The 27,563-nt window shown below is 39.3% G+C and overlaps 1 protein-coding gene across 6 annotated transcripts in view; it reads right to left on the bottom strand.

The window, feature by feature from the left end:
* The window catches only part of smchd1 (structural maintenance of chromosomes flexible hinge domain containing 1), a 196,435-nt gene that overhangs the window by 94,713 nt on the left and 74,159 nt on the right, over positions 1-27,563 (bottom strand). For 5 of the 6 annotated variants that reach the window (XM_069921732.1, XM_069921733.1, XM_069921737.1 and 2 more), the window contains 7 exons: positions 26,164-26,361; positions 17,735-17,848; positions 13,210-13,316; positions 13,038-13,120; positions 9,829-9,942; positions 1,468-1,545; positions 741-860 (listed from right to left, as the gene is read on the bottom strand). In XM_069921732.1, the coding sequence (XP_069777833.1) occupies positions 741-860; positions 1,468-1,545; positions 9,829-9,942; positions 13,038-13,120; positions 13,210-13,316; positions 17,735-17,848; positions 26,164-26,361 (814 nt within the window). The remainder of the gene's footprint in view (positions 1-740; positions 861-1,467; positions 1,546-9,828; positions 9,943-13,037; positions 13,121-13,209; positions 13,317-17,734; positions 17,849-26,163; positions 26,362-27,563) is intronic. The other variant, XM_069921734.1, reaches the window with a different exon arrangement.

Raw genomic sequence — 27,563 nt, 5'->3', positions numbered from 1 at the left:
TTGGAACTAGGTGTGAGCATAATTCAGCTTAGTGTAGTCATGGAATGGACTTGATGGGCCTAGTGGCCTGCTTCTGCTTCTTTAACTTGTGATCTTGTGACCCCAATAACTCCTGAAAATCCCCGTTTAAATTTTCATGAAGTGGAGAAGGGGTATCCAAGATGGCACAAAAAAACACTACAGTACATGTGTGGTGCGATACCTATCCACCTAACTATCGACTTGTTCACCATCTTAAACTATCATTGGTTCCAAAAATTATAGTCCTATCTGCAACAATTAGGAATTGATTATAGATGCAAGGGTTGCCCCAATCCAGAAAATGATTCTGCCCATTAATACACTTCAAAGCCACAACAGTTAAATAAATATTATTGAACAACGGTATTTAAAGATTTAGATTCCTACAACTACCTACTACTAAAAAATACAATGTATTACATAACACAATATTAATTTTCTTTCAACTTGAATCAACCAATACAGATGACATTGTTGAACAATATAAAGTCTTCATTTGACAGAGTGAATGCAGATAAGATGTTTTCCTTGATGGGTGAATCGAGAACAAGGGGTCTTAAAATTATAAGTTATCCAATTAAAACAGAGAGGAGGAAGATCACAAAAGTGTTGAAGAATTTCATCCAATAATTAAAAAAAAATCTGTATCTTGAACTTGTCAATTCCAATAACGACCCTGGTGCAATGCTTAACCATATAACATTCAGATTATTCTTTACCTGTGACAGTGAATTTGAAGATTCTACTTGGAAGAGAACTTCCTGCATAAGTATCTGCATTACTTTCATTTAACACCACTTGTAGCTTTAAAGTGTAGCATCCAAGCTTATTAATATTTTCTGAAATAACAAAATTGAATTCCATTATAAGAGAAAATGTTAAATTGAGTTTTGATCTCTTTCTCTGTGAACACTGCACATTTAAAAAAGCTGGCCCACAAAGTCCTCTATTTGCTTGCAGAGTGGCATAATCCTATCTTTAACAATACCTACATATAATCTGAGTTAATAATCACAACTAATGCTATTCAATGCCTCTAAAAGCAAATTCACCAACATGGAAAAGGCAAATTACAAATGATTACGATGATTTACATAACAAAGTTAATATACAGATTAGATTTTCTACTTGGAAATATCTACCAGTACTTATTTCCAATTTCTCATTACAAAATAATTATTGCAAAATGATGACAACTCAAGATGTAAATATTCATATTTCTTTCTTGTTCCCATAAGCAAAAATCCTCATTTTTCTTTTAATAAACCCAACAATCCAGATGGTTTCTCTGGTTATACTGTATTTCTTTGTTCACAAACAGGAACTAAAAGGTTGTACGCACAACTCCCTTAAATATCATGGTATCCTTTTACAACCTGTTAGAAAATGGACAAATATCCTGATCTCTGACATAAAACCTGAACATTTTCTTGTGAAAATACTCACCCATCTTTTTGAACCAATATGGCCATTTGCCACCATGTTGACTAATGTGAGAAACTATTTCTTTGTCACCCGAAGAAGCTGTAATGCAAATAAAAAAACCCAAAATAATATTATTTTATCAATACAGCTGAACATGAAAGTCTGCAGATGCTGTGACTAATGAAACATACAAAAGTGCTGGAAAAACTCAGCAGGTCACGCAGCATCTATCGGAAGCAAAGGGTAACTAAAGTTTCTGATCTGTACCCTTTGAAAGATAGGAGCAAAAAACTAGAAAGGTACCTGAAATAAAATTATTTTATTAATAGCTTTTAAGTTTATTAATATTTTATTGTTTTTTTTTCTCCAATTCAACAGCAGCTTCAGAATAATTAAATTAGTTTAACTTAATGTGACTTGTCATCAGGAGAAGCAGCCACTTTAATATATTTGTCTACACAACACAACATGGATAATCTCATGTGTAACATCTTAAAGGTCTTCCAAATATTGAAACACATTGCATAAACTAATTTACCGACATTTGCTCTGCTAATTATAACTTCAAACATCTCTTAACAAAATTGTCAAATGTGATTTGCCTCTCTTAAAACATCAACTCTCCAAACTACATAAATTCTCCCAATTCAAATGCTCTACATTAATTTTCTGTAAAGGTTAAACCCTTGTGTTTTTTAATTATTAGTTAATTTTGTGCCTGTCTCTTTAAGAGAACTATTGTTTGTAATGTTACCATAGTGACAATGATGTAATATGTTGTAATATCCACGCAGACTAACAGCTTGCTCATTATTCAACCAGATCGGAAGGAAGCGTGAGCATGCAAAATTTTTCTTTTAACTTTGTATCTCTAAAGTTTTTGTATCTCCTTAAGCTAGTATCTCTACACATCATTTGTATCATTATACAGTAATGAAAGTATTAACGCAAAGCTATGCAAAATGTTTATCTGGCATTGGTGAGGCCAAGTTTGGAGTATTGTGTGCAGTTCTGGTTTCCAAATTATAGGAAGGATATAAATAAGGTAGAGAGGGTGCAAAGAAGGTTTACCAAAATGTTGCCTGGATTGCAGTATCTTGAATACAGAGAAAGATTGAGTAGACTGGGACTTTATTCATTGGAGCGCAAAAGGTTGAGAGGGGATTTAATAGAGGTTTTTAAAATTATGAAGGGAATAGATAGAGTAGATGTGAATAGGCTCTTTGCCCTGAGGGTAGTGGAGATTGGAACAAGGGGTCACAAGTTGATGGTTAGGGGGCAAAACTTTAGGTGTAATATAAGAGGATGCTTCTTCACTCAGAGAGTGATGGCTGAGTGGAATGATCTTCTGGAAAAAGTAGTTGCAGCAGGGTCAATTCTGTAATTTAAGAGGGGGCTAGATGAGTGTCGCCGAGAATATTCTCCCAGAATCACAGTGCGGCTTTCGCGCAAACAGAGGAACTACTGACATGGTCTTTGCCCTCAGACAGCTCCAAGAAAAGTGCAGAGAACAAAAGAAAGGACTCTACATCACCTTTGTTGACCTCACCAAAGCCTTCGACACCGTGAGCAGGAAAGGGCTTTGGCAAATACTAGAGCGCATCGGATGTCCCCCAAAGTTCCTCAACATGATTATCCAACTGCACGAAAACCAACAAGGTCGGGTCAGATACAGCAATGAGCTCTCTGAACCCTTCTCCATTAACAATGGCGTGAAGCAAGGCTGTGTTCTAGCACCAACCCTCTTTTCAATCTTCAGCATGATGCTGAACCAAGCCATGAAAGACCTCAACAATGAAGACGCTGTTTACATCCGGTACCACACGGATGGCAGTCTCTTCAATCTGAGGCGCCTGCAAGCTCACACCAAGACACAAGAGCAACTTGTCCGTGAACTACTCTTTGCAGACGATGCCGCTTTAGTTGCCCATTCAGAGCCAGCTCTTCAGCGCTTGACGTCCTGCTTTGCGGAAACTGCCAAAATGTTTGGCCTGCAAGTCAGCCTGAAGAAAACTGAGGTCCTCCATCAGCCAGCTCCCCACCATGACTACCAGCCCCCCCACATCTCCATCGGGCACACAAAACTCAAAACGGTCAACCAGTTTACCTATCTCGGCTGCACCATTTCATCAGATGCAAGGATCGACAATGAGATAGACAACAGACTCGCCAAGGCAAATAGCGCCTTTGGAAGACTACACAAAAGAGTCTGGAAAAACAACCAACTGAAAAACCTCACAAAGATAAGCGTATACAGAGCCGTTGTCATACCCACACTCCTGTTCGGCTCCGAATCATGGGTCCTCTACCGGCATCACCTATGGCTCCTAGAACGCTTCCACCAGCATTGTCTCCGCTCCATCCTCAACGTCCATTGGAGCGCTTTCATCCCTAACGTCGAAGTACTCGAGATGGCAGAGGTCGACAGTATCGAGTCCACGCTGCTGAAGATCCAGCTGCGCTGGGTAGGTCACGTCTCCAGAATGGATGACCATCGCCTTCCCAAGATCGTGTTCTATGGCGAGCTCTCCACTGGCCACCGTGACAGAGGTGCACCAAAGAAAAGGTACAAGGACTGCCTAAAGAAATCTCTTGGTGCCTGCCACATTGACCACCGCCAGTGGGCTGATATCGCCTCAAACCATGCATCTTGGCGCCTCACAGTTTGGCGGGCAGCAACCTCCTTTGAAGAAGACCGCAGAGCCCAACTCACTGACAAAAGGCAAAGGAGGAAAAACCCAACACCCAACCCAAACGAACCAATTTTCCCCTGCAGCCGCTGCAACCGTGTCTGCCTGTCCCGCATCGGTCTTGTCAGCCACAAACGAGCCTGCAGCTGACGTGGACTTTTTACCCCCTCCATAAATCTTCGTCCGCGAAGCCAAGCCAAAGAAGAAAAAAAAAGATGAGTACATGGATGTGAGGGGATTGGAGGATCATGGGAGTGGGTAGGTGGAACTAGTGGAGTTACATGTAAATCGTTGTGGACTAGAAGGGCCGATATGGCCTGTTTCCAAACTTTAAATAGTTATATGGTTATATCAATGAATTAAAGCTACACAAAGTAACAGCCACAGAGTTTGATTTGTTGGATTAAAGAGATCGAAGTTTGGGATATCATAGCTCACGCCTTGTGAAATTAGGATATATACTGGAATAAGGAAATTGTCATCTATATTTTGATTCAAAGAAAACTTTAATTGTGAACTTTATTCGGAAGAAAGGCTTGTAAAATTTGTCTAAGAGAATTAACAACTTGATTTAAAGTCATGAAACATCCACGATGTAGTAACAGAATATTCCAGAAGTCTTTGGGAACATGTCTGTGAATTGCACAGTTTGAAATTGAGCCAAAGCTCTGGCTTATCTTTTCAAGGTTGCAGGTGTCTGGCCAGCCCTTGATAGTGAATTGAGAGCAGCTACTAAATGTGGAAACAACAGAAAAGTGAGAGGCATTTAAGAGAGTAAGAATTCAGAGTCAACATGTCGTAGTGTGAGAAGGAAAGAGAGTAAGATTAGGGAACCTTGTTTAACAAAAGGAAATAACTAAGAACTGGATCACCAAGACAACACCATCATGCACATCAGGCTACTTTTCACATTATTACTGCTCAGCTTTCAACATCATCATCACTATCCCCTCAGAACTGGTGAGCAAGACCTGGGCCTCTGCGCCTCCATCTGCAAATGGATCTTTCACTTCCTCATCAGAAGATCACAATGTGCAAATCTGTAACAATCTCTCTTTCTCAAAGGCAATCAACACGGGTGCACCTCAAGAATAGCCCAGTGGACTACTCTCTAGGCTCAATTCAAATCCCATTTATAACTTTGCTGTTAAGACCACGGTCGTCAGCAGAATCACAGTCAGCAATAAGGAAGTATATCTGCTCCCAAGATGATGTCTTACAGTCCAGAGCTTCTGAAATGTCTGCCTTCTTCCACAAACGTGGCTTCCCCTCCACCACGATTAACTTAGCCCTCACCCGCATCACCTCCATTCCCCCGCTTATCTGCCCTAGCAACCCCCCACCCCTATAAACAATACACACAGAATCCCCCTCATCCTCACCTACCACCCCACCAGCCTCTGCAACTAACACATTATCCACCAGAATTTCCAGCACTTACTACAGGACCCCACCGCCAGACACATTTTTTTCTTCTCCTCCTCTCTTAGCCTTCTGTAGGGACCGCTTTCTCCAAGACTCCCTTTGCACTCTTCCCTCCCCACCCATCACCTCCCTGGCACTTCCATTGTGGTCATAGGAGGTGTAATACCTGCACCCACATCTCCTCCCTCACCGCAGTCTGAGGTTCCAAACAGATCTTTCAGGTGAAGCAGCAGTTCACCTGTACCTCCAAAGAACTCATTTACTGCATACGGTGCACCCTCTGTGGCCTTCTCTACATTGGAGAGACCGGTCACAGATTAGGAGATCGCTTCGCCCAGCACTTCCTCTCTGTCCGCAACCAAAGAGACCTCCCCATAGCTACACATTTCAATTCTGAGTCACACTCTCAAGCTCACATGTCTGTCCATGGCCTTTCATACTACCCCAGATTGGAGGAACACCACCTAAATTTTTTGTCTGGGCACCCTTCAACCCCAAGGCATGAACACTGAGTTCATAGCATTCTACTAATAAGCTTGCTTCTTTCCTCCTCCTCCCCCACCCCTTAACTAGTTATTCCAGTTCCTACTTCCTTTCTCTCTCCACCTCCTGTGGTGCCCCCCACCTATCATCATCCACCCTTTTGTTCAGACATCTCTCATGTTCCCCCACACCTTGATGAAGGGGTCAAGCGGAAACATTGGTGATTTATCTTCACCTTTGTTACATAAAGGCACTGTTTGACCTGCTGAGTTTCTCCAGTATGTGTGTTTTTTCACTTAACCACAGTGTTAAAAGATTTCTGTGTTTTACCCCCAGGAAGTATACAGGAGTGAGAGATCAGCTAGTTGAGTAGTTGAGTGGTGTCACAACAACAATGTTAGCAAAACAAAGGAACTGATTGTGGACTTCAGGAAGGGGAAACCAGTCCTCATTAAGCAGCCAGCAATGGAAAGGGTAAATCATTTCAAATTTCTGGATGTCAACATCTTTGAAGATCTAGCCAGGGGCCTTGATGATGATGCAATCATGAAGGTGGCTCGCCAGCAGCTATATTTTGTTTGGAGTTTGAGGAAATTTGGCATGTCACCAAAGATTTCTTCAAATTTCTACAGGTGTACTAGAGAGAACTCTGACTGGTTGTATTACTGTTTGGTATGGAGGTGCTAATGAACAAGACAGAGAGTTGTGAACTCAGCCACCTCATAGGCATTAACCTTCACTGCATTAAGGCCAAGAGATGGCATTTCAAGAAAGCAGCCTCCCTCTTCTCACTGCTATCATAAAGAAGGATCCTGAAGACAAACATTTAATGATACAAAAACAGCTTTTCCCCTCTACTGTCAGATTTATGAATTGACAATCAACCACAGACACTATCTCATTTTTTCACTTCTTTTGCATCAATTTATATATTTTTAGAAATGTAAGTTATAGCAATTTTTGCATCTGTAATACTGCTGCAAAACAACGAGTTTCATGACATGTTCATGACAAATTCTAATTTTACAATGAATCTTTGATTAGGACAAAGAAAGCACTTAGTAGGTAGAGCCAATTGTTTTCAAAGAATTTTTTTTAAAGTTTATAGAGGAGACAAATTAAAGTTAACAAGGTAAAAAAAAAAGCAAAATGGTCTTCGTATGCAAAATTAAATAGAATCTAAAACAATTTGCAAGTAGATTAGAAATAAAGGTGTTCATGGGTAAAGAGTGGGTCCCTATAGAAACCGGAGTTCTTTGTGGTGCCCTAAATTAATACTTCTCATTGGTGTCCACCAGGGAAAAGATTGAGGAGACTGGAATGTTAAGGGAGGGTAGCCTGATATTCTGGAACATATGTATTAGGAAGGAGGAAGTGTTAAAGATATGGGCACATGAAAATAAATCCTCAGAATTTGACAGGATCTATCCTAGTATGTTGTTGGGAGTAAGGGATAATATTGCAGAGATACTTGAGATTTTTGTGTCTTTCTTAGCCTCAGGTGTTATACCAGAAGACTGTAGGACTGCATGTACTGTTCCATTATTCAAAAAAGGCAGGAGGCAAAAACAAGGAATCTGGAAGCTGTTGATACTTGCATCAGTAGTCCGGAAATTTCAGGAAAAACTATTAAGGGATAGGGTTTGCATTCAGCTGAAAAGGCAGAGATCAAATGGGGTAAACTCACAGATTTATGTAGGGGAAATCATGCCTCACAAATGCCTGTCTTTTTTAAACCTACGGCTCCTAGAATGCTTCCACCAGCGTTGTCTCCGCTCCATCCTCAACATTCATTGGAGCGACTTCATCCCTAACATCGAAGTACTCGAGATGGCAGAGGCCGACAGCATCGAATCCACGCTGTTGAAGATCCAACTGCGCTGGGTAGGTCACGTCTCCAGAATGGAGGACCATCGCCTCCCCAAGATCGTGTTCTATGGCGAGCTCTCCACTAGCCACCGTGTCAGAGGTGCACCAAAGAAGAGGTACAAGGACTGCCTAAAGAAATCTCTTGGTGCCTGCTCCATTGACCACCGCCAGTGGGCTGATCTCGCCTCCAACCGTGCATCTTGGTGCCTCACAGTTCGGCGGGCAGCAACTTCCCTTGAAGAAGACTGCAGAGCCCACCTCACTGACAAAAGACAAAGGAGGAAAAACCCAACACCCAACCCCAACCCACCAATTTTCCCCTGCAACCGTGTCTGCCTGTCCCGCATCGGACTTGTCAGCCACAAACGAGCCTGCAGCTGCCGTGGACATTTACCCCCTCCATAAATCTTCGTCCGCGAAGCCAAGCCAAAGAACTAAAAACATTAATGGACAAGGCTGTAGATGTGATGGATTTGGCAAAAACTTTGACAAAGTCCCACTCAATATAATGGTCAAAAGGTTAAGGAAAAGGGTTCAAAGATGTGTAGCATGCTGGATCCAAAATTACCTGGGCAATAGGAGGCAAAGGGCCAGTAGCAGATGGTGGCTTTCTGATTGGAAACAGTAAAATGTAGTGGGACATTTGTCACATGAATTGGATGAGAATATGGGTAATTTGATTAGTATGTTTGCTAAATAGATGAAAATTGGAGTTTAGATAGTAAGGTTGTCCAATGATACATACAAGAAGTGAAGATCAGCTGGAAAGTTCAGCAGAACAGAAAATAGGAGGAACTTTAGGCTGCAAATGCATAGTTCTCTGATAACAATAGCACAGGTGAATAGAATTGTAACACCATGTTGCAGCTGTACAAAATATTGACAGGGTGACTTGGGGTATCATATATAATTCTGCATAGGTAATGAGAGAATTTATGTGCAGAGACATATGGGAGTTAAGGTCCATGGCCTCCTGAGGTAAATAGGGAGTTTAAAGGCTTATGGTATTCTTATCTTCATTGATCACTGAACTAAGTACAAGAGTGTGAGTGAGGAAGTCATGTTACAGCTACATAGAACTTTGGTTAAACAGCACTTGTAGAGTATTGTATGTAATTCTGGTTGCTCTATAATAGGAACTTAAAGCTCTGGAAAGGTACAGAATGAAAGGCTTTAGTTGCAAAAGGTTGGATTTACAAGGTCCATCATTGTTACAAATTAAATGCATTGCAGAAGACATACCTAACCTCATTCTATTTTCTGAGAATTCTGACCAGGTATTCCACAAAAGGACAAAGAAAAGTCTGGCATTTTAGATGGCATGAATTCTTGCTGAGATTATGTCTCTTGTCCAATGCCAGGCAGGAAGGAAAATGTGCACTGCTTTTTTTTTTAAACCAGATTTACTAGCCAAAAATACGGCAAACATATTTTAAAGTTAAATATGAGCACCAGCAGTGGGTATCAAACAGATCAGAAGTAGCCACATAATTATATATACCGTATTTGACAACATACAAGACCCACATTTTTCCCCCCAAAGGTTGGCTCAAAAATATCCCTGGGTCTTATATGTGAAGTTTAAATTAGGGTGAGCAGGTCACCAGTTACTTGCCCATCTTCAAAAAGCCTGCAGTGGTGCTGTGGCTGTCCAGGAAGCAGGCCCGCAACTTCCCTCAATGCTTTCTGGAGCTGCCACTCACTTTCTCCGGTGAGAAGGCCGACCACAACAGCCCCGCCAGCAGCACAAGAGGAACCCGTTCGCCAACTAACCCGTAAGCTCACTAAAAGAATTCTTAACATTCCCAGCTGAAATTGGGGAGGGGGGTGGCTTATAAGCCCGTGAGTCTTGTATGCTGTCAAATATGGTACTATAAAAGTTCAATTACCGATTAAATAACTTCTGAATACTTACAATGCCAAATAACTTTCAGCTCCACCAATAGTTTCTTTGATCCACCATGACTTGTTCCTGGGAGCTTCTGCATGGTTTCACCTTTTTTATTGAGAATTTCTATTCTCAAAGCCCCTATAAACAAGATTAGCATTTATCTGAGGGACTCATTACCTACACTTACATTATAAATGCTGTTTCTTGGATATCAAAACCACTTCATTTTGCAAATTCTTAAAGCGATAATTTGTTAAAAATATAACTACAATACAATCAAATCGAAAAGACTACCTGACTCTGCCTAAACCTTCTGTGTTGTTCTCAGGGCTTTGTATTCTCTTCTTTAATAATGAACATGTCCTGTTGACTTTTTTTTGTATAAACATTGAAATTTGTTTTTCTCTCTATAATTTTCCTGATGGGTTATAATATACTTCCAATCCACTAACATTTTTACAGAATCAAGAAAAGTTTGAAAGTTGATAATCAATGCATTTCCTGTTTGGCTGCAGTCATATTTAAGAACTATAGGATGCAGAGTATCATGTTCAGGGGATTTGTCAGCTCCTAAAATGTTAATCATATTAATAGAAAATTGGAGAGGATTTGAATAAGTCGAAGATATTGCCGATAACATTATTCGATTGGGTTAATTGTGTTAAAATGAATATATTTCCTAGAGTACAATATCTATTTCAAACACCACCAATAATACTACCACCAATTTTTTTTTTTTAAATCAAAAATTAAATATACAAGAAACTTTCTTTGGAAAGGTAAGATGTCAAGAGTTTCTTGAGACAAGTTAATATGGAAGTTTGAGTTAGGAGGTTTATAATTACCAAATTTTGAAAATTCCTTAAGGCAGCTCAATTGAGATTTTTAACATCTTTTTTTTGATGAAGGAGAAAAGCCAGCATGAATTAAAATAGAAATTGCTAAGATAGGAGAGAGAATATTGGAAGAGTTTATATATAAATGGGAATCAAAATTAATATTTGGGGAGAGGGAAGTTCCCTTGTTGAAACATTTGATAAATGATGAAATTGGAACGAGGAGCACTGTCCTGACTAAAATCCCTTTGATACAAAATTGACTTATTCCATTCTCAATGGATAATCAATTTTTAAGTATCTGGTCTCAGGAAGGAATTAGCTATATAGAAGATTGTTTAGATGGAAGGAATTTAATGCAATTTGAACAATTAAAAAATAAATATTGGATACAAAATAATACACTTTTTTGTTATCATTAGTTGGGAGCTTACTTGAAATATATTGGGTTCAACAATGTTATTACCGAAATGCAGTGATGTAGAAATGTTGATACGTAGTAGATATATTAAGAAATGTATTCAATTATGTATACTTTATTGCAGATGGGGACTTCCAAACAGGAGATACATATGTCCAGACAGCGATAGGAGACAGATTTAAATATTAACTTAGACGAACAAAATTGATCAGATCTGTGCCGAGACAGTATGACAAAAACTACAAATGTTACATTTTTTTACATCAATTATATCTCACACCACAGAAGTTAAATAGATTGAAATCAGATTAATCAGATCAGTGCTTTAGATGTGGTCAGGAGATGGGCACTTTTTTTTTTACATTCTACTTGGTCCTGTTCTAAAGTGAGATATTTTTGGTTAAATTTGGCATTTTTGTTTTAAAAGGTTACAGGAATTAAATTCACACAAAACACATTATTATTTTTTATTAGCAATATTAAAGGGATAAGACCAAAATTTAAATTATCCATACATAAAAATTTTTTGTAAAGATTGCCTCAGCAGAACCAAGAAAATCTATAGCAGTAACATGGAAATCAAATACCCACCCAGCTATGGAGTGACGAAACACAGAAATGCATAGCTATTCCTCTTGAGATTTCTCATAATCTGAGATATAAATATGAAATATTTTTTAAAATTTGGCACCCATATTTACAAATTGAAGGAATTAATTTATAGATGTTTTTCCCTAAGTTTTGAACCTCATTAAACTCTTGGAAGTACTAAAAGATATAAATGATTAGAACCATGTGGTGAGGGGTGCCCTTCAGCAAGCAGGTTTCTATTCTTGTTTTCATATATTATTTTTATTTTTCTATACTTTTTCTTATTCTCATTTCCCTTCTTTTCTTGAGGTTTTGTTTAGGGGAGGGGGTTTGTGTTCTTACTACCATCATGTATAATGGATTTGATACAAGTGTGGAAAAAAATTTAAATAAAATTTCATAAAAAAAGAAAATAAAGTGCACAAGAATCTTTTAAAAAAAACACATATTAATGTGAGATTGTCCAGTGATACTGTTCCCAAGTTCCTGATTTTCATCTTTGGTGTTTTTACATACAGATATTACTATGGCTTATTTTTCCATCAAGTTCATGTATGTATTTTATTTACTCTTGTTCTTTTGCTGGTTGAAAAAATTGAAGTTTAATGGGCAATGCAATTCAATGCCAGCGACGCAGGTTCACATATCCACCACAGTCTGTAGAGATTGTATGTTGTCCCTGGGTCCCCATGGGTTTCCTCAGGATGCTCCATTTCCTCTCGCGTTCCAAATTGTATGATGTAAGCAGATTAATTGGTCACATGGTGTATTTGGGGGACACTAGCTCATAGGTTGGAAAAGCATGTTACAATGCTGTATCTCTTAAAAGCGATACTTCTGATCAGCAGGCTCAAAGGTACTGTGGAAAGGTAAAACTATCACACCCAAAGTTCAATGTTATTGCATTTGGCAAAGTCAGAAAACAATACAAATAAAGGTCATTTCAAGACCCGTGATGGACACAAATTTGAAGTATTAGACATTTTACTGCATAGCTGTGTATAGTCAAAATTAAAAACTAGATATTAGCAATCTGAAACAAACAATATGCTGGAAATACTCAGCATGGCAGACAGTATTTGTAGTTAGAGAAACCATATATACCAAAGACACTTCTCGTAAACATGAAAGAGGAAAATCTTGTTTAAGTTGCAGAGAAGGCAAGGATAGAGAAAAGGGCACCTCTGAACTTGTCGTTTTTTTCATCTTGAAACCCAAAAGAGTTCCTCTTTTCTCAAATGCTCCCTGACCTATTAAGTGTTTACAGCATTTTGATATTCATATTAATCCATATCATGGAACATATTAGGAAATTATGGAATTGAGTTCATCAAAAATAACTGAATAATTGTGAACAAATATGAATAAGTATTACTTCTTCTCACCTATGGGCATTCCTGCTGGTCTGGTATCATTTGCAATAAGTTCATCTCCTTCTGGCCAAGTTACAGACAGTTTATCAGGAAGCCTGTTTCAAACAAAGAGAATGGACACATTTCTACAATAGCAAAATTTAAAAATATGAATGCAAAATGGATCATTGCAAATTTCTAGTACCTTGCCATTTCATCTTCTATATACTTCTTGATTATGAGAGTAGCTACATTTCTGTCCAGCTTTGAAATTGGAATGGTCTTCACCTCATCATACAAAGCTTGAGGTTCCTGAGGGGGAATGGAAAAGTACACAAAATTAAAATGTCTAACGAGTTTGCAACTTGCTTTCCATTACCTTCTTACCACACATGAATGCCACGTTAATTAAATCTGGCTAACTGGGGAACAAAGAACAGGATGGATACCAGTTTAGCTTCACAAAGTTACACAAGAGAGAAAAGATATTAATCCAATCCCATCAATTTAGTAATGCCATTAAATTCATTAGGTTCTAAAGGGTTCCTTGCACTCTTTGAAAGCTTGGCACAATCTTTGGATGATCATAATGAGCGTAATAATTACCATACTTTAGTTACGAATTATCAATAGTATGAAATTTGCATATTACTCTTGTCACAGGATTAGTACTGGGAAAGATTAGATCTTTGTGCAACCAAAATAATAAAGTTGCAGAAGAACAAGGCACTAGGCCATTTCATGCCAGGCCTTTGCCTGGGGGCTGGCTACAAGCACGGAGGGAAAACATAAAACTTACCTTTCATAGAGCACCTCTAAAAGGCTGCTCCAGGATTGCATTCATGTCGAGCACCCTCCGGAGCCGTTGGAGATGGGTTGACTGTTGCCGTAGTGCCACCTGCCGACATGACATCCTTCATCCGCGCCGACACAGAAAGAGCACTATACTGGATCAAGGCAGCCCCAGAGCAGGCAAGACAGATGCTTGTGATGTTTTCAGCTGGACTTAGTATCCAGACAGAGATCCAGCACACCTTCAGTGCACACTGTTGGCGTTTTAAAAGTCCCGCTCCTGTCTCTCAGGCTGATGATGTCACTGCGACGTCATCAGCCCACCTCTAACTAGCCACAACAGCGGCTGTACATTCAAGTCAGGTGGTGGACCGCTACGGTCCGCCGATTATCCTTCCCTGAGAAGGGTTGCAATTGGTCCCTCAGAGCCAGTCACAGCGCATTCAGAAAGGCAAGTCTCTAGACGCAAGGGCGGAGAATCTCCACCTTTACAGTCAGACATTTTTCTTGCTTGAAAGGGCCTACAGATGATCAATTCAAGGTGGACTGGAATAAAATGGAAACTAAATTCACCAAGAATTAGACAACAATAGACAATAGGAGCTGGAGTAGGCCCTTCAGCCTGTCGAGCCAGCACCGCCATTTTACAGATCATGGCTGATCACTACTATCAGTACCCCTTTCCAGCCTTATTCCCATAACCCTTAACTCCTTTGCTCACTAGAGTCTAATCTAACTCTCTTTTGAACATAATCAGCGAATCTGCCTCTACCACCCTCTGTGGCAGAGCATTCCACAGATTCACACTTCTCTGGGTAAAAAAAATGTTTTCTCATCTCCGTCCTAAAGGGCCTACCCTGTATTCTTAAACTATGCCCTCTAGTCCTCGTCTCCCCCATCATTGGGAACAAGTAATCTGACTTCACCCTGTCTATCCCCCTGATAATTTTGTATACCTCAATCATGTCCCCCCTCATCCTTCTAAACTCCATCGGATACAAGTCCAGTTTTTCTAACCTTTCAGCATATGTCAACCCCGCCATCCCTGGAACTAACCTTGTAAATCTGCGCTGCACACCCTCTATAGCTAGTATGTCCTTCCTCAAAACTGGAGACCAGAACTGGACGCAATACTCCAGGTGGGGTCTCACCAGGGCCCTGTACAACTGCAGAAGGGCATCTCTGTTCCTATACAACTGCAGTCCTCTTCTTGAATGTGTTTTTTCCCAAAAGAATTATTGCTCATAAGCATCATGTAAAATTTAAAGTACCTGAACAAGTAGCCTTGGAGTGCTTACTGCTTGACAGCAGCAAAAAGGATCAAACAATAGCCAGGTTGTTGATGCCCAGACAGAGCTTCCAGTATAACATGCTTTTTGTTTGTTTTAATAAAGTGTTTATGAATAATAATGGTGTAATTTGGAGCTTCTCACATGTGCTATGTAATCTAAGAAGGTTCATGAGCAACTGTTCACCATTTGGAATAAAAATCTTAATTATCAGTCATTGGTGCTAACAACTACCATCTGAAGTGTATAAAGAGGATGGTCATTAGTGTTTTTGCAATATGCAAACTGACTTTAAGGAATGAGGGATTTGGAGGTAACTTTGGTTAAGTTGACCTGGATTACTAGCATGCCTATGCATTTTTATCACGTTAGACAATGTAACATCAGTCAATGTTGATAAAACACAGTAAGGAAGTTCAGCTGGAAAACAGCTATTCCAAAAACAGTCTGATCAAAGCATACCAAGGTTAAGTGGTGCTCTATGTAGAGTCATCATCCAAATATATTTGCTAGGACCTAGCTCAAAGTGACCTTCGTTTCTTTCCCCTTCTCTCTCTTCCAAAGTTTCTAGAAAAGCTATGTGGCAGTCCAACGAAATGACACAATTGAAGAATTAAAAGTGTAGGTTGTCTCTGCACTGCAAAAGATGGCTTTGTCTGCTTGATCAATGTTCAAATGAAGCACTGAAGTGACATTTCATTATTGTATGCTTGGCTGAAGTTACCACTAACACAAGTTAACCATATTTTAAACCATTGTCACACCCTTCTATGACTAATATTTTATTTTGCATGGGTAAGGTACTTCTACCAGTTACCAAATATGAAATCAATGGAGTACATGCCTCCATAAATGCTATTGACAAATTCAAGAGTCATATACAGGTTAACACTAACATCTCGTCACTGTGGTGACTATTGGACAGGAAGCCCAGTTTCTCACTGCAGAGTGAAAGCTTCATGTTTCAAGCCAATTTACCTGATGCATCATTACCACAGCACAGAAAGTGCAAGGAACATACAGTAATTGGAAGCCACGCAAACATCCTTTCTCTGCTTTAGAACAACCATTATTTTGTTATCATTTTCAAGATAATGATTTTTGACTGTCTATTTATACCTTAAAAGCAATAAGGAGTTTAAGGAATTCTTGCTAAGCATTTTTAAGGGTAAACTCAGTTACATCAGGATCAGTGGCATTATTTTAATGTTCAAAAAGCCTTCCCTTGTTGTTTGTTGTTGTTTGAACACTGTAACAAGCAATTTGCTTTGCGACTAGGCTGTTTTTTTAAAAATTACTATTTATCCGAAAATACCATTTATCTGATAGAGGTCCGGTCTCGATCATTTTGGATAATCGGAGTTGTACTGCAGATTAAAACTCCATTGTGCAGATTAAAGAGTTAAAGTAGATCATGTTGTATTTCCCACATCTAAATATAGGTACAACAAAGATTGCCTCCAATTTCAAATCTGAACACACATGGCTTCGGGATCATTTTATTTTCACAGTGCAAATTATTTTTTTTGCACAAGTTGTTTCTTTATCTACTGCTAAACTGAAACATTAAGTATCAGGAGAATGTAGACTTGCCAAGAATTTAGCACTTCAAAGAATATATAATTACAACTCTATCTCTGCCTCTCCAAAGTTGGCCAACATTATTAAGATTTAGTTGACTGCTTTATTCTTCCACAATTTTATAATCCCACCTTGTTGAGTTGATATTGTAAAGAATAGGCTTTGAATGGTGTAAGGAAGATTTGCATTTATATCAATTCTTTTGTATTTCTTTCAGGTACTTCTTATGAATGATAGAGATAATGAGTTAATGCACACAATGCACTGTTATAATTCAAAGAAAGCAAGAGCTTATTTGTGATGACTAAAATCACACCAGCAAGAACTCATTCCTGCCTCATTGGAAAATGAAACATTAGCAATGCAGCAATCCATTCACTACTGTAGAAAAGCAATTTAAAATTCTGGTCTGGCACATGAACCCAGAACCTTCCAACTCAAGAGATAAGAGTACTATTAACTGGTTCAGAACATTACTTTTCCCACCAATCCCTGTTCTCCAGGCCATCATTGCAGAAAATAAATTTTATAGTATTTTTATGAAAACTAATATTAGAATATGCCATGATATTAAGACTATTGAATTCAATTCTAATTAGACAACATGAGTTTTTTTGTGCAGTTGGCAATGAATGTAATGGTAGTTAACAAATAAATCAACTATTCTGATAGAAGGGCATCAATGGGAAATGTTAACTATTACATTCAGAGTAGTCTGGACTGCTGAATGTTTCTTCTTATTTAGTAGTGCTTTAGAATAATTAAACAGACAGGGATAGGATCCCTCCATGAACTAGCTTTTAGACCAATCCGCAATAATCATTTGGCATTGAGTCATGATTACCATATGGTAACAGAGAATTAGTGTGTGGACAATGCTACCAATTTTGGGATTGGACATTTCTCAAAAGTTTTGTAAAAATCTTAATTTGGAGCTTTTTTTAAAAAACCACATACTATTCAATGAGACATCAATAATTTAAGAAGCCATTCTATAACCCATTTATATGTGGAAATTATAGAGGCTAAAAATAAAAATATGGGAAGGATTATAATTCTAATACTCACCATAGCTATTTGAACTTCACCTCCAGTGGAAAATACATCACCTTCATGGTCACCATAAAGAAGAAAACGAACTATACTCCCATAAATTATTGGCAGTGTTTTAACTGTTTTAACCTGAAAGCAAAATTATTCTTTGTTAATTCAATGCAAAAGAACATGCAAGATTTCAATCTTGTTGCACAGCACTGAAAATCACCCTTCAGCTCACCATATCTATGCTGAACCTTTTGCTCATCCACAATAACCCCATCTGCTATATTTTCAGCAAACTAGATACACAAAATTCAAACAAGTCATGTCATTGTTTTGGTGTCAAAAACAATATAATGCACAAATATTGTCACAAAACACAAAAGTCAAAATGAAATCATGATCAGATATTAAGGCCTTAGTTAAGAAAAAGGAGGCATATATCAGTCCTAAGGCACTTTCAAGCAGGAAAGCCACCCATCTGTAAAGGCAGAAAATCGTACCATCCTGAATGCGCCGTGGCCAGCTCTGAGGCGCCAATTCCAACCTTTCTCAGGGAAGCATATTTGCCAGAGTGCTGTGCTCTATCGCCGGAGCTGAATGTATAGTCACCGCAAGTGGCTGGTTAGGGGCAAACTGATGATACCATCAACCCGTGACCCATCTCCCCACTCACCCTTTTCCCTCCAAGGCAGGGGCGGTGGGCGGGAGCCAGTGGGAGCTGTCAGCGGGCAGTCGGTATGGGCTGAGACAGCCACAACGGGTTGCTTCGTCCTTCAGGGCCACTCTCTGCCGCTCAAAACGTGGCAGGGAAATGGCTGTCTTCCCTAGCCATAAACCCCCCCACACAGCTGGAACTGTTCTGGGAACCACAGAGCGCTTCCAGCTGTGTGTGGAATTATGGGTAGGAAAGGCGGCCATTGCTCTGCTGCATATTTATGATGGGTGGCACTACGGCACCAGACGCCCTGCCTCCATTGGCTCTGGAGGGCACTACGAGACCCCTCTGAATATGAATGGAACGTTGGAACAGCCTTTTAGGGCTGCTGTCTGAAAGGCAAATTTTAAGTTTTAGATCTGCTCTTGCAGCCGGCCTCCAGGCAGAGGCCTGACATGAAATAGCCTCTGGACAGTTGAAATCAGGCAAATATTTTGAACAATATAGAGGATGCAGAAGATCACTTTGGCAAGAAGTAAGGAGGACAAAGTGGATGAAATGGGTCTGGCAGACAAGGTTAAGGAGATTCCTCAAGAGTCTCTGCAAAATATATCGAAAGCAAAAGAGTAACTAGGGAGAAAATAAACATCAACAATGTAATCTACACGTTAAACCATAGGAGATGGGCAAGGTCCTAAATGAGTATTCCTCATTTGTATTTACCATGGAGAAAGATACCTACGCCAGTGAACTCTGAGAAGTAAATAACATGTTGGAGAGTCCACATTACAGAAGAGGTGGTGATAAAGGTCTTACAACACTTGAAACATTGATGTTGAGACATTATGGGAAGCTAGGAAAGAAACGGCAGGAGACTGGTGGGCCTGGGTGAGGTACTTGAAGACTGCAGGGTGTCTTTATTTGAAAAGGTTGCAAGTACAAGTCAGGGAATTATGTATAGTTGAGCTTAACATCAGTCAGGGTTTAAAAGATTCTGAGAAACAGGATCTATATAGATTTGGAAAGAAAGATGAATTAGTAATAGCATGGCTTTGTGTTGACGTTGTGGCTCAAAAATTATAGTTTTTTTTAAAAGAGATAAGCAGATAGATATTTTCTTCATGGACAAAGCAGGGGCATTGACAAGGTCCCACATTCGCAGCTGGTCCAGAAGATCAGATCACATAACCATATAACAATTACAGCACGGAAACAGGCCAATTTGGCCCTTCTAGTCCACACTGATCCAAGTACTCTCCTCTAATCCCACTTACCAGCACTCTGCCCATATCCCTCCATCCCCCTCCCATCCATATACTTATCCAACTTTCTTAAATGACAAAATTGACCCTGCCTCCACCACCTTTCCCAGAAGCCCATTCCACACAGTAACCACTCTCTGAGTAAAGAAGTTCCCCCTCATGTTACTTCTAAACCTTTGCCTGTTAACTCTCAACCCTCTTGTATCCATCTCTTCTACTCTCAATGGGAAAAGCCTTTCCACATCAACTCTATCTATCCCTCTCATCATCTTAAACACCTCTATCAAATCCCCTCTCAGCCTTCTATGTTCCAAGGAATAAAGACCTAATTTGCTCAATCTTTCCTTGTATTCCAGATGCTGAAATCAAGGCAACATTTTTGTAAATCTTCTCTGCACTCTCTCTATCTTGTTAATATCCTTCCTATAAAACGGTGACCAGAATTGCACACAGTACTCTAAATTTGGACTCACCAATGCCTTGTACAGTTTCATCATTACTTTCCAACTCCTATATTCTAGGCACTGATTTATATAGGCAAGCATTCTAAAGGCCTTCTTCACCACCCTATCCACATGCACTCCTACTTTCAGGGATCAATGCACTGTTATTCCTAGATCTTTCTGCTCCACTGTATTCTTCAATGCCCTCCCATTTACCACACATGTCTTGCTTTGATTATGCTTTCCAAAATGAAGCACCTCATACTCCATCTGCCATCTTTCTGCCCACTCCTCTAAGCAGTTTAAATTCCTCTGCAATCTTTGAAAACCTTTTCTTCATCCACAATTCCCCCTATTTTAGTATCTGCATATTTACTAATCCAATTTACCGCCCATCCTCCAGATCATTAATATATATGACAAACAGCAATAGTCCCAATACCGAACCCTGAGGTACACCACTTGTCACCGGCCTCTATCCTGACAAACAATTATCTACTACTACTCTCTGGCACCTTCCTTCCAGCCACTGGTGAATCCATTTGACTATCTCCAAATTAATACCCAAGGACTTAGCCTTCCTAACTAACCTCCATGTGGAACATTATCGAAGGCCTTCTGAAGTCCATATAGACAACATCCACTGCTCTACCCTTATCAACATTCCTAGTCACCTCTTCAAAAAATTCAACAAGATTGGTCAAACATGACCTTCCACGCACAAATCCATGTTGAGTGTCCCTGATCAGACCCTGTCCCTCCATATACTATCCCCAAGAACACTTTCCATCAATCTACCTACCACAAACGTTAAATTTACAGGCCGATAATTGCTAGGCTTGCTCCTCAAACCCTTTTTAAACAAAGAAACCACATGTGCAACATAACAATCCTCCTGCAGTAGACACTTGAAAAATCACTGCCAGAGCCTCTATTTCCTCACTATCTTCTCTCAAGGTCCTGGGGAAAATCCTATCAGGACCTGGAGACTTATCCACCTTTATATGTTTCAAAAGCTCCAGTACTACCTCTTTCTTAATCACTATAGTCTCCATGTATACCCCCTTTGCTTCCGTTACCCTGCACAGTTCAATATCCTTCTCGTCAGTAAATACTGAGGAAAAGAAATTGTTCAAGACCTCCCCCATCTCTTTTGGCTCCACACACATTTGTCCTTTCTGATTCTCTACTGGACCAATAGGGTTCCAGGATGAGCTGCCCAATTGGCTCGATGGTAGGAGACAGAGAGGTAGTGAATGGTTTTTACTTAGAATGGAGACGCATGACCATTGGGGGTTCCACAGAGATCAGTGCTGGTTCCACTATTTGTCATCTACAGCAGCATAGCTAGCATAGTGGCTAACGCAACGCTATTATAGTGCCGGTGACCCGGGTTTGAATGCAGGGCTGCCTGTAAGGAGTTTGTGCGCTGCCCCCTTTTGTCTACGTGGGTTTTCTCCGGCTCTTCTAGTTTCCTCCAACCCTCCAAAGACTATATCATTACAAACTATCTCAAGTAACTTTGCCAACAGCATTTCAGGTTAATTTAGGAACAATCGGGTGCCACAGGTTAAAATGGCCACAATTGGCTTCTACTGTGCTCAAAAATGAAATCTACACTAACAATTTGGATGACAATTTAGTTAGCATGGTGTTACATGGATAGTAACCATTTCCTGTTGACTGAAGCCACATCCAGCTGTCCATCAACATTGAGGCACCGCCCAAATTCTCCAGCCTGCCAATCAGGTGCAAGCCCACCAACCAGAGCATGCACTCCCATTGGCTAGCCCCCTACCTCACAGCTGCTGCTGAGCAGGGCAGGTTATAAAACTGCAGCACCTTCAATTTCACTTTCTCTTTGCCATGTAGTCACAGGTAATGGACTAGCAACCCCTTAAGCTAACCAGGGTATCACTGTAGACACCGCCGAAACCAGCATTGTAGCTGTGCTCCCAATTAGCAGAGGTACAGGAATGTGTATATCCCTGTAGGTAGCCCATGTGCAGGGTACCTCTGTAGTCAGAATTCCCCCTTTCCCTATGGGCATATTCTGGGGTCGGAAGCCTGTTGTGTTCCCCCTTCCTCTCTTCTGGAACTGCTTCTGATTGCATTCTGTTGCTGGGTTTAGGTTCCAACTGCTTATAAATTGCTACTTTGCTTTGTGCTGTTAATTGCTCCTGATCTGCCACTGTGTGGCTGGGTTCACCAGTCTGTTTGTTTGTGTTAATAAAAAAAATCCTATATTCATTCCCCTTGTCAAGATTCATTTCATTCTGAACCCCAAACAAATGTCAACACAACATATGGTTAGTAAGTTTGCAAATGACATTAAAATTGGTTTATAATGAACAGTAGAGGGTTATTCAAGTTTACCACATGATTTAAATGAACTGGGAAAGTGTGGGAAGATTGATGATCATGTAACCGAGTAAATTATTCCAAGAATATATTTTATTTTACATCTTAATGTATATATGTGATTATTATATGCTGTGTATGTGTGTGCTCTGTATATATGCTGTGTATGTGTGTGCTCTGTAGTGCAGTGAAATGGTGTTTTGTCTTGTACATGCATTGACTATTAGATAATAAATGATAAAGCAGCCTCTATCCTCAAGGAACACACCTCCAAGACCATGCCCCCTTCACTCTGCTGCCATTGGGAAAAATGAACAGGAGCACTCAGCAGCTCCAAGGACAGCTTCTTCCCTTTGCTATCAGATATTTTGAATGTAAATGAACCATATGTGGTGCCTTTTAAGGCAGAGCTGCAAAGGAAAACACTGACTCACGTTGTAATCAAAGAACTGTTTTAATCTTTTTTAGACCACTTTTTAAGTCATTTCCAGTTCAGCCATTCCGAGACCAGAAGTGACATCATAACACTCCTAATGCGTTTCTCAGCCTGCCGGCTTTGTCCCTGAGGTGGGGGGGGTCTAGCGCCATCTCAATGCAGGCCCCCAGGACTCGTGGTTGGCCGGCATTACAGGTGAAACCATGCCCCCCCCCTCCCCCCACTACACAGACACTATCTCACTTTGACCTTTTTATTTATTTTGAAACACGGTCTATATAAATGTTTGCACTGAGATGTTGCTGAAATACAATGAATTTTGTGACATGTTCATGAGAATAAATTCTGATTCTGGTTGTAGTGGAAATATCAGATGGAATTAAACTTCAACAAGTGCAATGAGTTTCACTTTGGTAGGCTGAACCAGGACAAGGCTTGTTCAGTCAATTGTAGGGCTGTGGAGAGTGTTGTAGAGTGAGACATGGAGACACACGCACATTGTTCTATAAAAGTGGAACAGAGTGGAAAAGGTGTTAGGCAAACTTGCCTTCATCAGTCATGCCATTGAGCATAGGAACAGGGTCATTATGTTACAAATGTACAAGACATTGGTGAATATTTTGGCTCATTTTTGGAACTAGATACAAGAAAGATATCATGATGTTGGAAAGAGTGCAGAAAGGATTCACAGAAGTGTTAGCAGGACAAGTAGGCTTGAATTATAAAGAGAAGTTGGATTGGCTGGGACTTTACTCCTGGAATACAGTAAGAGAAGGTGAGGACCTTGTGGAGGTATACAAAATCAAACAGGACATAGATAAAGTAAATGCCATATATTTTGGCGTATAAGACGATCCTTGAAGCATCGAGAAAGCATTTTTAAAAAAAGGTGATGTCTTATAGGCCAGATACAAAAACTTGACAAAATTCTACACAAAATATCACTCAATTGGTTCCATAACCCACTCAAGCCCCACACTACAGCATATTTTTAAGCTACCAGTTTATTAGAAAGAAAATTTGGTTGTTTTAAAAAAAAACACACATCTAAAATCCTTCAAAATCACTATTATTGTCTGAGACAAAGAACTCAGCAATGCTGTAATCCATTCTGCAATGTGATTTTCCAGCTCTGGCTAACAAATTTCTCTTCGAAAATTATTTCTTTGGTATTTTTCTTAAAACATCTTCATTCTTTCTCCACTCTCTTCCAATCCTCTCAGCTCTATCCAATGTCTTTGCAGCAGCTCAGTTGGTTGATTCCTTGGCCACTTCAATGACTTTTAACTTAGAACTTGCTTCATACTTTCTTCTTTTTGCTGGAGGCTCTATGATAACATCCACCTTCCAGCCATGCTCAACAGCTCAGTCAATGCAGCACCAGCTCAAGTCAATACATAAATTTGAGGGGGTTCTTTTAAACACCCAATATGATAGAAATTCAGGCTGACATTGGCTGACATTGAAGGTTGATTTTAATCCGAAATATACAGTATTCTTTTACTCAGGGTAGGGAAATCTAAAGCTAAGGGACAGATTTAGGTGAGAAAATTTAAAAGGAACTTGAGGGGCACCTTCACACAGGTGGTGGGTATATAGATTCAGCTGCAGAGATAATGGTAGAGGCAGGGACAATTGTAAAATAGATTTTATTGGTTTATCGCTTCTTTCAGTGATCAGACTGCTAGGTTGGAAAATAACTTTTTCCTACAGGCTATGAGATTGATGAATGGGTTTCTTATAAATGAAAAAGAAAAGGTAATTCTAAAAATAATTTTCTATTATCCACAGCATCCTTGTAGGATGTTAATATAAAATAATTTCAACATTCTTTTAAAAATATAATTTTCATGCAGGAACAACTGATGTAAACACAATTCTCTCCTTACACAATGATCACACTAGTACATCACTCGCAGTGTTCCAGATCAGAAATGAAAAGTTTATTTTTCCCCACTTTTATCCAGGGACATAATAGTTAGTTATAGTCTAATATTGCCATGGTTGAAATATATCAACTCAAATTTCAGATGTTCTTGGACTAATCAGCCAATAGAAATCTCAAATATCTATTTCTCATCAATAACTAGAACGTAAAGATTTATCCAAAGATATATTTGAATAATTCTTTGGTTTGAGTTAATTAATCTACTAAATCTTACAGATTAGAATAGATCTTAAAGTCTACCAAGAAATTTCTTTTAGTGCTCTCAATATTTTAAATGTAATAAGCTAAATTATATTAAAAAAAACTGTTTGAAGAGGCAGATTGTCATCAACTTATTTCCTTAACTGTAGAACTGTCTACAACGTTTGCATTTCACAGATGGATTTAAAAGCAGAATTTATATATATATATATATATATAAATTAAAGCCACTTATTACACAGGTGGCACGGTTGCCAGCAATCATGCCAATCCCGCGCTGTCTGTCTGTTCCCTGTGTCCGCGTGGGTTTCTCCGGGGGCTCCAGTTTCCTCCTACAGTTCAAAAATGTACCGGGGTACATGGGGTGTAAATCGGGCGGCACAGACTTGTGGGCCAAAATGGCCTGTTACTGTGCTATACAGGTATGTCTAAATTTAAAATATACACAATTAAAATGATCCAACTGAAGTTTGTATCATAAATATGAATTTCCAATTTTCCTAGGTGACAACAAGCTCTCTTTATTGACAGAACCAAACTTGTACTCTAACTACAAAAAAAAACAAGTACTAATATTGTATTTGCTAATAGTTAATATTTAGAAGTGGGCAGTTAATAATGAATAGTGTTTATACTGTTCCTCTCAAAGGTCAGTTACTTGATTTAAAATGTTCATACCACCATGTTGAATATCATGGATGTCCTAGAAAAATTACCATTAAAACAAGCCCCTCAACTGCGAGAAGCTGGCAATTATTTTTCTCTTCAACACTCTCCTCTGAACAAACAAGTAGCTAAAAAGCAGGCACAAACAACTACCACAAATACTTTGTCAGAGAATTGGGCAAAAATAATCAAATGGTCAAAACACTACCTGACTCAAGCTACTGATTGCAGTCACATTAAGAAATATTGAACTTTTTTGCTAAAATCTTAGAAATGAAGGCTATTCATGAGAAAATACAACAGATGTTTTGATTCTAATTACTATATCTTTTGTCCAGTTCCTCAATGATTCTGGCTTGACAACACAAAACATATGCCTGCGAGTTGATGGAACTTTCTTATAAAATTCATCTTTTGTATTTACATTTTTTTTAAACCCCAAGCGTCAAACCCAGCAAGTAATATTCAATGTACAAGTCCTTACCATTTGTGTTGTTTTGAATATTTTTCCATCCCACTCAATTGTCGTATACACAGCCCAAGGACTCTGCATACGTTTTGATGGCAAATCACTTCTTGTGATTGTGCCTTTATAACCACTGAATTTTATTTGCTTGTCATATTTCTCATGGCATTCCTTAAGCCACATGGCAAATTCTCGGTCTATCTTCATCCTTTGTTCCTGAAAGAATATTTTAGGTTACACAAACAATAAATAAAAATGCATTAAAATAAGCAAGCAATCAATTAGTACTCAGGATTTTTGAAGTACCAGACCCTTTTAAAAGAAACTAAAGGCATAGTATTAGGTTATAGATGCAAGAAACTCTTAAAAATGCTGAATTAATAATGATAATTAATCAAAAATAGCAATGGCAGTACTACCGCTACCACTGACCCATGAAGAGAGGAGACCATGCTCCTCCGCAGGGTTCCACCGCCCATTCCATCCACCAACAACTCCATACAAGCTTTAAACAGCCTGTTAAAGAAGCTGATGGTGGTTTATTTTAAAATCCTGTGATAAGAAGTCTGAATTGAAGACGGCAGCACCTACATTTGCCAGCAGCATCAAGGGTTACAGAGGACTGGCACAAGACACCAGAAGACAGGGAGACCATACCCTGTTTGAGAAAGAGAAGCAGAGATGACCCTATGGAGGTGACCATGGCGGAGCACCAGCGACAGGCCCTGTGGATGAAGAACACACAGGCGGCAGCAGATTGTTGGTGACTCAGGCCAGAAACCAATGCAGGCTATGGGCGACTGAATCAAAGGACTCACAACAGGCAATACACTGCTGGAGACAGGCTTGTGATTGGCTAAAGGGGTACAAGGTATCGGAACCAGGATGCAAGACAATGCCAAAGGAGCTTCCTGATGGTGAAGGTTTTGATCTGGAGCTTGGGTTTCCAATGGACTGAAGGTGGAGTGACTGTGAGCGCTGGAGGCCAAACCATGGATACAGTGACTATGTCTCTTTTGCTTCTCTATCTATGAATGTAAGGAATATTTCTGTTAATGGAGAAACTTTGTCTGTCTTACAGCAGACTAAAGTCGATTTTGTGTAATATTACATCTGTTTTAGTACATGACAATAAAGGAAATTGATCTTGATAATGATCAAATTTATTGTCGTCTAGATTGTACAATGTACATCTGCATCAAAATTCTTATTTGCTGCAGCCAAATAGGTACTTGGTTTAAAAAAAATTACAAAAATTACATATTAATTTGCACTAAAGACAGTAAATACAAAAAAGGCAATAAATATTCAGTGTTAAAAAAGGGACTATACAATAGTAAAACAATACTTTGGTGGTGTCAGAGGTGTCTGTGATTACTGCAAATACGAGAGGTACATGAATCTGATAGCTGTTTAAA

The sequence above is a fragment of the Narcine bancroftii genome, chromosome 2 (assembly GCF_036971445.1).
Source record: "Narcine bancroftii isolate sNarBan1 chromosome 2, sNarBan1.hap1, whole genome shotgun sequence".
Taxonomy (NCBI): Eukaryota; Metazoa; Chordata; class Chondrichthyes; order Torpediniformes; family Narcinidae; genus Narcine; species Narcine bancroftii.
Note: the sequence above shows the minus strand (reverse complement) of the source record. Positions and strands in the feature narration are given on the sequence as shown.